This window comes from Anas platyrhynchos, chromosome 4 (genome assembly GCF_047663525.1).
Source record: "Anas platyrhynchos isolate ZD024472 breed Pekin duck chromosome 4, IASCAAS_PekinDuck_T2T, whole genome shotgun sequence".
Lineage (NCBI taxonomy): Eukaryota > Metazoa > Chordata > Aves > Anseriformes > Anatidae > Anas > Anas platyrhynchos.
The window spans coordinates 165,889-179,326 of record NC_092590.1 but is presented as its reverse complement, the minus strand read 5'-3'; the positions used below and the strand labels follow the sequence as shown (position 1 = coordinate 179,326).

The 13,438-nt window shown below is 46.1% G+C and overlaps 2 protein-coding genes across 2 annotated transcripts; one reads left to right on the top strand and one right to left on the bottom strand.

The window, feature by feature from the left end:
• Positions 1–1,419: 1,419 nt before the first annotated feature.
• Positions 1,420–4,301, bottom strand: LOC140002372 (uncharacterized). The gene is made up of 2 exons (XM_072036801.1): positions 3,485–4,301; positions 1,420–3,373 (listed from the first exon to the last, which is right to left on the bottom strand). The coding sequence occupies exons 1-2, from the start codon at positions 3,819–3,821 to the stop codon at positions 2,205–2,207; spliced, it is 1,506 nt and encodes a 501-aa protein (XP_071892902.1). The 5' UTR covers positions 3,822–4,301; the 3' UTR covers positions 1,420–2,204.
• Positions 4,302–6,265: 1,964 nt separating this feature from the next.
• LOC140002357 (cysteine protease ATG4A-like) lies at positions 6,266–12,418 on the top strand (the record flags this gene model as incomplete). Its single annotated transcript, XM_072036779.1, has 8 exons — positions 6,266–6,356; positions 7,150–7,251; positions 7,807–7,879; positions 9,216–9,294; positions 9,866–10,021; positions 10,131–10,209; positions 11,095–11,240; positions 12,321–12,418. Coding segments are annotated over 8 exons (801 nt in total), but the record flags the coding sequence as incomplete, so codon positions are not given.
• Positions 12,419–13,438: the final 1,020 nt, after the last annotated feature.

Sequence of the window (13,438 nt, the reverse complement as noted above, 5' to 3'; positions counted from 1 at the left end):
TTATTTTATTTTATTTTATTTTATTTTATTTTATTTATTTTATTACTATTATTCTTCTTATTTTTCTGGATGGTGTCTAAGTCTTGGGGGGGAAGAACCAACTGTGGGAGGAGGGAATGCTACTACTGTCTGTGACAGTGGTGATTTCTGGACAGTGTTAGCAACAGGGCTTCTGCAGAGAAGAGAAAATGACAGGCAGTCTCTCTTGGTATTCCATGTACTGAGTACTGAGTGCAGTTTTGGGCTCCACAGTATAAGAAAAAGTATAAGAACAAACCAGTGCACTGTGATAAAGAGAGTTTAATAGGGTACAAAAGGAATAAAAACAAACAAAATAAGAAATGAGAATATTGATAATTTATAATGTATCATAGAATCATAGAAGCATAGAATATCCTGAGTTGGAAGGGACCCTTAAGGATCATCAAGTCCAACTCTTGACACCGCACAGGTCTACCCAAAAGTTCAGCCCATGTGACTAAGTGCACAGTCCAATCTCTTCTTAAATTCAGACAGGCTCGGTGCAGTGACCACTTCCCTGGGGAGCCCGTTCCAGTGTGCAACCACCCTCTCTGTGAAGAACCCCCTCCTTATGTCAAGCCTAAATTTCCCCTGCCTCAGCTTAACCCCGTTCCCGTGGGTCCTGTCGCTGGTGTTAATGGAGAAAAGGTCTCCTGCCTCTCGACACCCCCTTACGAGTATAAAATATATAAATATTGTTTAATTAATAATATTAAATACTTATCATTTTATAATAATGAAACAATGCCATACTGTACAACACAGTCAATAAAGTGGATTTAATTAAATAAATAATAAAACCCAGGAAATTAAATAAAATTTAAAAATGTAAATTTAATACAAATAAAACCCATTTTTCCCATCCCAATGAGTTCCTATCCCCATCATCACTTCCCATCCCACTGATCATTTCCTATCCCAATAACCTCCCAGTTCTGATCCCAAGGCTGAATTCCCAACTCCCACCCAGCCATCCATCCAGCCATGCACCCATTTTCTGCCGTCCGTGCTGGCCATGCCCACATCCATGCCCGGCCTGAGCATGGGCAGCGGAAGCGGGCTGCATGAAATAACTGAACATGAAATTATGAAATAACATGAAATAATAAATAAGGTAACTTAATTGTTGCTGTTGTTAACATTGCTTCATGACAACAGATGCAAACATGGATCTTGAGTTGAGGGCAAAGGTGACCTTGGATCTGAAGCACACAGGCGTTCGCTAATGTCCCCCCATCCGGAGTGAATCCACAACGACTCGGAAGGAAAACTAAAGTCCAAAGCAGTGCACTGGGATAAAGAGAGTTTAATAGGGTAGAAAAGGAATAAAAACAAACAAAATTAGAAATGAGAATATTGATAATTTATAATGTATAAAATATGTAAATATTGTTTAATTAATAATAGTAAATACTTATCATTTTCTAATAATGAAACAATGCCATACTGTACAACACAGTCAATAAAGTGGATTTAATGAAATAAATAATACAACCAGTAAATTAAATAAAATTTAAAAATGTAAATTTAATAAAAATAAAACTCAGTAATTTAAATAAAATTTAAAAATGTAAATTTAATACAAATAAAACCCAGTAAATTAAATAAAATTTAAAAATGTAAATTTAATACAAATAAAACCCATTTTTCCCGTGCCAATGAGTTCCTATCCCCATCATCACTTCCCATCCCACTGATCATTTCCTATCCCAACAACGTCCCAGTTCTGATCCCCTCGGTGTCCCAGTGCAAGAAGAGCTGCAGGCAGAGGCCTTGCTGAGTGAGCACCTAAGGAGAGGAATGTAATCCAGAAGGCAGCAAAGAAGAGCAATGCCCCGAAAGAAGAGCTAAGTCTTGTCTCAGCCCTTTGGTGTCCCAAGCAGCAGTTGCCATGGGCAAGCTTTCCCAGCCCAGCTGCTGCCAGCATCCCCCCAGCTTGCCATTGCCACCTTCCTGGGTGAGGCGCGCGCGCATTTGCCATTGGCATTTGCCGTTGCCCATCCCTGAGAGTGGCAAGCAGTGCGTAGGTCCAGCACGAGAGAGGGGAGAGGGCAAGCGAGAGGGGCAAGGGCTGAGGAGCGTGGCTGAAGCTGGAGCAGGCGCCTGCAGAGGTCTCTGTGCCTGCCTGCGTGCTGAGCGGGCCTGGGTGCTGCGGGGGCCGTCGAGGAGAAGCCTGAGGTCGGTCACGGGTAGCCGTAAGAGTAGGCTCTGGCGTGGTCCTTCTGCCGCTGCTCGAAGAATTGCCCGGGGCCGATCCTCATGTGGTGGGTCGCCCGCTGCCGCTCCTCCTGGGCCAGCTTCTTGAGGCGCTCCCGCTCGGGACGCTGCTGCGGCGTGATGGGCACCGACGACTCCTGCTCCTCCAGCGGTGTGGGCGCTGCGTCGCCGCCCGCCCAGGGCCCCACGCAGGGCACGTAGTCCCCGCGGGGCTGCGCCGGACGCTGCAGCGTGCGCGGCTGCGTGGGCAGAGCCGTGGGCAGTCCCCTCCAGAGCGGGGGGCTCTGGAGGGGACTGCGAGGGGGACTGGGCAGGGCTCTCCTGAGGGCTGGGAGAAGTTGAGGCCTCTTGAGGGGAGCCAAGGGAGGCTGGGGCAGGGTTCTCTTGTGGGCAGGGATGAATTCCTGCTGGGGGGGCCTTTTGGGGAGAGGCTTGGGCATGGGTCTCCTGCGGGCAGGGTCGGGGGGGCTCTGGAGGGGACTCAGGCGAGGCTTGGGCAGGGCTCTCCTGAGGGCAGTGAGGAAGTCAGGGTCGGGGGGGCTCTGGACGGGAGCCTGGGGAGGCTGGGGCAGGGGTCTCTTGCGGGCAGGGAGGCAGTCAGGGTCGGGGCGCCTCTTGAGGGGAGCCAAGGGAGGCTGGGGCAGGGTTCTCCTGCGGGCAGGGATGAATTCCTGCAGGGGGGGCCTTTTGGGCAGGGCTCTCCTGAGCTGGGGCCGGGCTGCAGGCTTGAGGGGGGAGCTGAGTGGTGGCACAGCAGCTGCAGGGGGCTGCAGCGCCCGCCCAGCCTGCACCTTGTCGGGGTGCAGCCCAGGGCTTGAGGGGACCTCACCCAGCGCTCTGGTGGCTGCCAGTCCCTGTGTGCTGGGCTCCTCGATGTCCTCGCAGAGGTCGGGCAGCTGCGAGAGGAAGCGCTTGAGGACAGGACTGCTGGGGACAGCGGCGAAGGCATCCACGGCATCGAGGCAGCTGAGCAGCTCCTCCAAGCCGGAGCTGTCCAGGTCGGCCGGGAGCTGGTCCTGCAGGTGCTGCAGCTGCTGGCTGTCCCCTGCCAGCTGGGGAAAGGCCTCGGCGAAGGCATCGGGGCCCAGCTCCAGCAGCTCCAGGGGCTCCTCAGGTACCTCTGCAAGTGTCGCCGCTGAGGAAAAAGCAAGCCAATGCAATCCCCCAAGCATCCCCCGCTGCCAGCTTTGCCATGGCTCCTGGGTGTGGGGCGCCCAGCGGCCGGCTGGGCCAGCCCCAAACTCACCGTCGGGCGTCGCCGTCTGGGTGCTGGCAGTCGCTGGAGCCTGGGCAGGCTCGGGGGGAGTGGGGCCGGGCAGCGGGGGCCCCTGGTCCTCGCTGAGCCCCACGGCATGCAAGCAGGGCTCCGGCAGCTGCCCCCGGCTGCTGCTGAGGGTGCGGGGCGCGGGGAGCGCCTGCCCCCGCAGCGGAGGCCCTGTCATGAGGAGTGGTGGGGGGCCGGGGTAGGCAGGGGCCTGCAGCAGGCAGGTGCCTGCGGGGTGCAGGAGCTCCCCATGGAGCACGGCCCTGGGCCCCAAGCAGAGGGGAGCACCATCCTGGGGCACCAGCGTCCCCGTCCACATCAGCAGGGGCTGGGAGACACTGGGGGCACCCACAGGAGCGCTGTGGGGGAGCTGCCCCACAGCAGGGAGCTGCCGGCGGGGAGCTGCCTAAGCTGCAGGTGGTGCCCCTGGGCTGGGAGGTGCCCCCCAGGTGGCAGCTGCACCCTGGCGGGGAGCTGCAGCACCTGCCCCTGGACCCCCGGCACCACGTGCCAGACGGTGGCCTGGGGCAGTGCGGAGGGGAGGGTGGGTACCTGGGGGGGCTGCAAGGGCAGCGCCATCGCTCCGGGGAGGGAGGGAAGCAGCCAGGCAGCCACCGTTGGCGGCACGGCTGGGACGACGAAGGGGGAGTTTTGCGTCTGCGCAACCCGCAGAAGCCGTCTGGGGAAACCCTCTGTGGGAAAAAGGGCGCTGGGCTGAGCTCTGGGGCGCTGGGCTCGCCAGCAGGGCCGCAGCCCCGGGAGGAGCGGGAGCCGGCTGCTGGACCTGCCATGGTGGCTGGAGAGTGGGGCGGTTGCTTGGGGAACGCGGGCAACGGGGGTTCCGTCCCAACGGCTGACCAGCCCCTCGCCGACATCTTGGGGAGGACTGCAGGCTTTGGAGCCAAGCAGGCTGCCCAGCGCAAGACTTGGCCATCCCCAGCAGGCTTTCCCTCCCACGCAGCACTTGCCATGCCCAGGACGCTTCCACACCACCACTTGCCCGGCCCAAGGCTTGCCCAGCCCAGGACCAGCTTCTCGGCCTCAGCGGCAGTGCCCATCCTTGCCATTTCACCGCATGGCACATTCCCAGCAACCCAGACGAAATCTGCCCCATCAACACGAAGCGTTTCTTCAGCCAAAGAGACCTCGTCCCAAAGAGAGTCCTCTCTCTTGGAGGACTTCTCCAAGCACTTCCTTCCCCAGGGAATGGTACCCACCCCATTCAAGACTTCCCATCCCAAGGCTTTTGCTTCCCAGGGATTTCCTTCCTAGGGAACATTGCCCATTTCCTAGCCCAATGGCTTCCCACCCCAAGGAAGTCTTCCCATGCTGTAGCCCCGAAATGCCCCCAGAGGGCACCTGGCAGCTACTGGGAAGGAAATGAGCTCTGTCATGGTGAGCTAGCCGCTCAAGGCCCTGCTCTTTGGCCCAGGTGTCTGTGAGGCGGTGTTGGCAAGGAGTCCTGTTGTGAACATAAGAACATAACATAACAGAAGAACATAAAATCACATAAGAGAGAAAAAAATATAGAATAACAGAACGCGACATAAGAACATCAAACAAAGACAACTCTCATGATGTGGTCTGATAGGATGGAGGAGAAAGCAGAAATCCAGCAATGCTGTCTTTCCTACTCCTCAAAACCAATTCCGTTGACAACTGGGAATGCTTCCAGCTGGAAAAAAATGCCAGAATGAAGTGGAGGACTCCTTGCCATCACTGTGTTTCTGGAGCACACCTCTACCTTTCTGTCCAACAGGGGGTTCTTCTTGGGAGATAATTGCCCAACATGAAAAAACACAACCAAAGCCAGAGGACCCATCTCCGCAACAACACGATAAATAGAAAAGACATCTCTAGATGCAGACCCCAGAGCTCCAATTCACTATGTCCCACTAGTGGAAGTTATTTTTTAGGCTTTGTTTTTAAGGCCACTGGCTGCCTCCTCCCTTATGCTGCCCATTCTCCCTGTTGTCCTGTCTTCTTTCTCCTGCATTGCTTCCTCTCCTTGGTGGACCTTGCTGAGCTCTTTGATGTTTTGTTGTATATTTATGTATGAAGACATAAAACTGTTAGAGAGTGTCGAAAGAAGGGCAACAAACAAGAGGGTCTCTTTTAACAGGGGGATTGAGGTTTGTGGCAAGGTTTTGGTAGCAATTTAGGGGCTGCACTGTGCTGGACACAGCAACAGACGCACCATAAGCCAAAGTCAGACAATAAGCCAAGGTGTGTTCACGTGTGGTTTACTGTGGTTTACGTGTGGTTTACGTATAGAAGAAAGTTTTCGCCTATTGGTGAGTATACTGCAGATTTGCTGCATTGTTCTAAATTAAATAGCAAGATAAGTGATGGCATCGTAGGCTGGGAAAATATTTCTAGAGTATTAGCGCATTTTGAGCATCATTTTAACTGTTTATGCAAACATGAAGATTATTAAAATCAGTGTTTATTTAGGTCTGTATGTAAACAGGTGATCATGTTGTATAGCATGCAGTAAATGGTTTGTGAATGCTGCTTGAAGAATGAAGAGTAAGTCAGCTCCACAAGGAATAAATGAATTTTGTTCATTTGTGCAATGCAGAGATTAGAATTAGACCAACAGCATGGAACCAAAGTCTTGCTCTGTGCCTTTTATCTGTAGGACAGTTCATGGAGGCTTCAGCAGCCCTATCTGTTTTCTAGCACTCTGAAATGTCCTCTGTGGTGCTGCACCCAGTTGAAAGCCTGCACTGATTGTGCTGAACTTTCCTAACAGGAGGCACGGGTCCTTCGTCAGACGCTGGCTGGGGATGTATGCTGCGATGCGGGCAGATGATGCTGGCCCAAGCACTGATCTGCAGACACTTAGGGAGAGGTGAGTGCTGGTCCTGAGGGAACTTCGGTATTGTCTGCAGACGCTTCTTCGTAAGTACTCCATTAAAAGCACAAACCCTGAATTTATTAGTGAGACTTTCTTTGATGCCCTGGTAACAGTTCCTAATGAATCGATTCATATTCAGCTGGGTGTAATCATCCCAGCCTGAAGCAGAGAAATAGGCATAGAAGGAGAACAAATGGGGAATCCTGTCGCCATTATTTTATAAACCTTTTAGTGTAACACCCAAGTTGAGGCCAAGGGAAAACCTGCCACCGTGGGACAGTGCTCTTACCCTTCTCTTCACTACTCACTTGTCAGCAGCACGAGGTCCAAACCCCCCTGGTGCAAGCTCTTAAGCATGCATGTCACATCCCAGGATGCTGCCAGTGGAGTGTTTGGACTTTCTGTATGGATCTTATGTTGTTATTTAATGGGTGCTTAGAAATCCAACAAGGTCTAAACACAGCCTGTAGTTTTAAATAATCTTGGAAGCTCAGAGATACTGGAATGGCTATCAACACGCAGCATGATCCGTCAGAATATGTTTGCAGTTGATGTTTTTGTTTTGTTTTATTTTCCCTGTTTTTACAATCTAGCCTATGATGATAAAGTGCAGCTTGATGATAAATAACAAGCTTGGAATTCTAGGAGCTCTACACAAAATGTAAATATTCGAGATGAATTGAAATGTCTTTTAACATCTCATTATAAAGCTTTCTGCTGTCTAGACATTTGATCAGTGTAATGAAAACGTCACCATTTTTTATTCTATATCAATTTTTCCTTTCAGATTGGCAATGGGAAAAACACAAAAAACAACCAGAAGAATATCACAGAATCCTACGATGCTTTCTCGACAGGAAGGCTTGCTGTTATTCAATCCACCAGATGGGTAAGAACAAACATAAACTTTCAGGTTTTTTCCACTGAAATTTCTACTGTGTTGAATCACTAATTTGCAGTATGTTAATTCATAATTTTAAGAAGTGGATGTGAAGACAATGTGTATGCTTATACAAAAATAAAAAGGTATGCAGATGGGCGCAAAGACTAGTAGTACAGAAACATTCCCTGAGACCTAAATAAAGCCATGTACTAGAATCTAGCTCTTGATAAACTCTGTAAGCCTTGGGTACCAGAGTCAGTAATGCTAGAATAGACAGTCTTGTAGCTTATTGCTGTAATTTGTAATAAGGGGCACTAACATTTGTTAACTTGTAATTCTCATTATAGTTTAGAAGCCTTTTGTTTATTAAAGAAACTGGCACTCCCTAAGTTTTGAAAAGAGCATAGATTGAGAAAATAATTGTTATTGCTAAATACAGATTGCAGTTACTCTAGAATGTTTGACAGTCACGGTATTTACTGTATATTGTTCCCACATTCTTTATGGTCTCATTTTTCTTTGATTTTGTGTACGTGTGTCTTTTTTTCACTGTGAAAACAGCACAGGTGTGTGTTGGAGAGGGGAAGTCAATTGGAGAATGGTTTGGACCAAATACAGTTGCTCAAGTACTAAAGTAAGTGAGATCATACCAGTCTCATTCAGAACGTACTCCCCTGGGGCAGCCAAGAGAAGGCCCAGGCAGAGTTTTGAAGGCTGCATCTCCCCCTGTCCCACAGTCAGGAATGTACTTGCCATCTATTTACAAGTGCAGCATGGAATGTCATGCCACAGCTCGGTGTGCAGGTACTGAGTTGGGAATGGGTGACCTCTAAATTTTAATAAAGGAAGAGCCTGAGGAGAAGAAACTGCAGGAAAGTCTCCTGCTATGCCGTCTGCATGCCCTCACCAGTCACACCACAGATGTATATTCCTTTCTGCACAGTGGCACAGCTCTGGCAGGTCGAGAGTGCCACCGTGTAGGTCGGAGTGGTGGTGTGAAACATCAGAGAGAAGCCATCTCGGCTGAGGAGGGAACTGAGCTGCAATTCCTCCCTTTCTGAGCAGCAGTTCTGCCAGCAAGGCTACTGGATAAAGATGGGCAGCTCCTCATAGTCTGGGAGCCACACTTAAAGGAACTGAGGCTGCTCAGTTCTCCAGGGGTACGTGGAGGTGTCTTACCTCAGGCAGGGGCTAGGCTACAGGTCCTGCGAGCTCAGCAGCAAGTCTTTGACACCCTGGAACAGGCACATGATCTGAAGAGGGAGGGGAGCTGAAGCATGCCCTGGACTCCAGATCTTTCATGGCCAAGTTTTTCATGGTGAAACGCTCACCCCCATTTCTTTCTGGCTTATTTGAAACAGCTAATTCTGCCAGTGCAGCTTAAGAGTGTAGCTCCCTTCCCCAAAGGTTTGGATTTTGCAGAAGTGGACATAAAACTGTGTGCTGCTGTCTCCCACTGAAGTTTTGGTGCCCCAAACCCTTAGCTGATTTAGCTTTTAATGCCCCATTTCTGCTGTGCACGCAGGCTCAGGCAGAAGTAATTCCACTGAATTCAGTGGAATTTCTTAAGCAAAAAGTAATCTGCAAAACTGGCATAGGAATTTTTTTCTTTTCCAGATGAGAAAAGACACAACTGGGCAAGAACCCATTGCAGAGACTGTCGAGTGCAATAAAAAGTAATAAACTTGATGTAGTTGGACTGTTACTGTCACTGCACTTAGCAGTAAGACAAAACAGTTTGCACATGGTGCAGCGCATATGTTTTTCCTGGTACCACTCAGTACCTATTTTTCTAAAGATATTAAACATTTAATGTTTAAAGTTTTCTTTTTCTTACATGGAGACTTTAAAAAATGCAGAAAGAAATTTTTTTTTAAGAAAAAAAAATAAATAAATCAAATGGTTCTGAGTGTAAAGCTACCCTTTTGATCCAACTAGTTTATATTAATTAGTACCTTAATGTTTTCTAGGAAGCTTGCTTTATTTGATGAATGGAATTCATTAGCAGTTTATGTATCTATGGGCAATACGGTGGTCATTGAAGACATCAGGAAGTGACACCTCATCAGTTTTCTGGTAACAGTTTCTGATTTGACTCCATTTGCCAGCATGTATCTAAACATGAACAAATACTTGGGGGGCCATGGCTCTGTCTTGCAAGGGTAAGAAGAGGGAAGAAGGACATACAAACTCAGTTGTGTTTTTTTGATCCCTGATGCCAACTTCGTGCTCACATCACTGGATGTGAAGAGCTCCTTGAAGAATTTCTACTGTCATCATTGCTGCCATTTCATTTCTCTGCCGTTTTATAGGCAAAGCTTGACACTATTAATAACATTAATAGTACATGTCACTGCAGTCTTAAATTGTCATCCCCCAATCATTTATCTAACGTCTCACTTGGACGTGCCAGCACATACTGTCTGCTAGAATCACTTCTACTAAATAGCTGTAATTGCCATGCCCGGCTCGTTTTGTCTTGGGTGCCCTATAAAGATCCCAGGCAAACTAGCTTAATTCACTACTGAGAGGAAGATCTGCTTTGTGTTCCTCTGTGCGTTGACTGATTTCTAGTTTTATTCCCGCAGAAAAAATGTGCTGGTGCCCTCCTCAGAGCAGCAGCGCGTCCCACAGCAGTGCACATTTGCACGGAAGTGCTCTTGGCCGAAGCAAGAACGCAGGAGGACTCTGCACAGGCTGGAAACCCCTCTTGCTTATTATACCTCTACGACTAGGGATAAATCACATAAATCCCGTATATATTGATGCATTTAAAGTAAGGTTTTCTTTCGATTCATTGCTCGTTACTGTCAAATAAGTTTGGGTATCTGTGATGTCAGTAAAGAAATGAATTACAATTTCCTTTATTCCTTTTGAACTCCTAGGAATGCTTTAAGATGCCACAGTCTTTGGGAGCATTAGGAGGGAAACCAAATAATGCCTATTATTCCATAGGATTTTTAGGTAAGGAAAAAAGAAACTTATTCCAAATGTGCAGATGATCAAAAGAGAACATTTTTTGAAGGGGAAATAGTAAGGAGTCTAAGCGTGAACCTCTAGAAGTAAAGAAAGATGAGAATAGAATAAAATAAATGAAGAAGCATATCTAAAAGAGTTTAGAAACAGTATGAGATGATCCTTAACAGGAGCAGAAAGTTAACAGCAAAGCTAGGTGTAAAAATAAGTGATGACATCAACAAGAGCAGCATACTAAGAATAGCTGATAGCATTTGACAAGTGTATTGGTCAAATGTCACTTTTATTTTCTTGTATTTCAAAACTGTTTCTGATAGCAGTATCTTTTTCACCTTTTGCATACCTTCTGTTATTAAGTATTGCTCTAATTAATTTAAAATGCATTCCTTCAGATTTCACCCCACTTTGGGCCAAAATTTTGCAACCCTATTTTGTCCTTTTGTAAAACCTAACCTGTTTTAGTTAGGCTTTTTTGTTCCAATTTCTGAATAAATGCCTAATGGGATTACAGATTGCATCTGTGAACATCCTGTACCTTTTAATCTGTCAAATGTTAGTGTTTACAACACTTGAGATTTAAAAAAAAAAAAAAAAAAAAAAGTACTGGATCTCACATGGAAAAATAAAAGTATGTGACAAAGATAGAACATAACCAACCAAAAAATTACAGTAATAGGTCACAATAGGAAGTTATACTAAATACCCTGTGGGAAACGTTGTGTCTAAACCTTCCGATTCTCTTAAAGAATCCCTAGCTGGAAAGTCTAGATTATACTGACTGCGATGGCAATCTAATTTCTATTTTACAGTTCTGGACCAAGTGCTTATTAATGTCACTTGCTTATTTTTAACATACGGCTTTTACCCATCCAGGCAATGAGCTGATCTATCTGGACCCTCACACCACTCAAAGCTTTGTAGATTCAGAAGAAAATGGCACGGTTGACGATGAGAGTTTCCACTGCCAGGAAGCCCCACATAGAATGAAGATCATGAATTTGGACCCTTCAGTAGCTTTAGTAAGTGTCAGGAAATCTGGAATGCATGTACTTTATCTCAAAGTAATGTCTCTCTACATTGGTAAGGGCAGCAATGCATCTCCTTGAACAGAACCAAGATCACAAAGCTGTCTTCTGTGATCAACACATAGTAGTTTGTACATAACTACATGGAGAATCTTAGGGCAAGTGGGGAGCTGTCTGTACTGTAGGGAGCTCGCTTTGTTTTCTTTACTGAGCAGCTTTTACTTCTTTCAAGAGGCATTATAATGGTCAGAGCAAGGAACTGAAACAGGTTTACGTGTTTTATTCTATCACTACTTTAGGTTTGGTCACAAACATAAAGTTACTTAAAGACAAGTTACTTAAACTTACGTTATATCATAAGTTAAAAATGTTTAAGTGGAATTATTGTATTTCACCCCAAATTACAAATACAAATGTATTATTTGTAATTCACCCAAAATGTCATGGGGGTAGTGTGGTATTTGAAAAAATTGGATCTGATCCCATGCCAGTATCCTGTGATTGGGTGATTGGCAGTTGTCACCAGTGGGATGTGTTTCTAAAGCTTTAATCTGTAAAGATACCGGTATCTGTCATTCATTCACATACCTGTTTTTTAATACTGCTGCTTTTTAGAAAGTTTTTTTGTTTTGTTTTGTTTTGTTTTGTTTTGTTTTGTTTTAATACTTAACTACGTAACTGTGCAAAATGTGGCATGATGCAACGAGACAGACAAAATCATAAGGAAGAGCAAATATTTTCAGTATAGATACCAGAATGGAAATGTTCCTTAGGTGGTCCATCATCTACAAGTTTTCAGCTTCTGCTGATACCTGGACTGTAGGAACTGGGTGGCGCTCCATGGAGGAGCACACAGGAGCTGCTGCTATTTTTTGCTTGACTATTTCGTTAGGGGTTTGCAGGGCCTTGTTCTCCCCGTGGGTTCTCTCCCTAGAGCTGCCACATATTTGGAGTCTTATATCTACTGATCGTACAGGGCATTACTGTATCAGAGGTCAAACCGCCTTACCTGCTGGTACCACATACCTACCATCAGCAAAGGTAAAACTCTGTGTGTTTGTTTTTTCCCCTAAGGGCTTCTTTTGCAAAGAAGAATGTGATTTTGATAACCGGTGTAGTCTTGTACAAAAGGTAAGAGTGGGAACTTAGCATCTCGATTTGTTCTTTATAAAGTCTGGTTTTTATTGTTTGTTTTTTGTAAAATTTTCCTTTGCATTTTCCCTTGTATACAAATTGTATGAGCCATGGAGAAGAATGCATTAAAGCATCAGGGTAAGGCAATACTACTGAATTGCTAATTGGAAATTGTTCAGCACTTTACCAGCCACAAACCCTGCCAGTTGGAAAATGGGTGTAAACATCCACACTTGAAGGTGTTACTGGGTGACACTTGCTTTTAACTTCTAATTCTCACTAAATGACTAAGGTTTAACTGCCATATTGTAGTGATGTATCAATGATTTGCTTCCTGATCCTTTTTTATTGTTTGACATAATAGATTGCGTGTTCTAATTATGACTGTTAGTCCCTGCTATCTTAAAGATCTGATTCTGTAAGTGCTGCAGGCCTCTAGCTCCTGCTGATCTAGGGAGAACAGAAGGTGCTGGCTGCCACAGGAAACAGACTTGAGGATGTTTCTGCATGCAGCTGTTAAGCTAAGCACCAGACGTCTGAATGTAAAGTACCATCAACCTCTAAAGGCATTTATTTAAAAAAAAAAAAAATCAGTTTGTAAATAACTGAAATACAGGACAGAAGGTAACTTCTCTTTGAAGAGGAATAGCGTTTGGCTTCAGGAACACCTTTTTTCCTGACCAAAACCTGTCCTTCAAAATCTGATGCGTTTTTTTTTTTTTTTTTCCCCTTTGGAGGAGCTGATAGATCTGTCTTTTGTGCTATTGATCAACAGAAAACTTGAGGAGAGTTCTATGCAAGCAACTTTCTTTTAAAAAGCAGAAAATATTGTTATAAATGGCTCAGGATTCAAATTAGGATTAAATAAAAAAATAGGATTTATTAAAAGAATATAAAGGAATAGAGGTAAGCAAACAGCGCTGGGTGCACCGGGAGTCTCTGCTCCACCAGGACGCACACCAGTTCCATCAAGCAGCTGATTTTTATGCACCTAGACTAATACATATTCATTACTACTTCTAAAAAAAATAGATTATTATAATTAGCTTCCGGGGTCC

Bases quoted from the DNA above. Each gene is read 5' to 3' on its own strand.
- LOC140002372 (XM_072036801.1), bottom strand. From the start codon at position 3,821: ATGTGGACGGGGACGCTGGTGCCCCAGGATGGTGCTCCCCTCTGCTTG. The intron at 3,374-3,484 runs GTGAGTTTGGGG...CTTTTTCCTCAG, and splicing joins CCAGACGGCGACGCCCGACG to CGGCGACACTTGCAGAGGTA.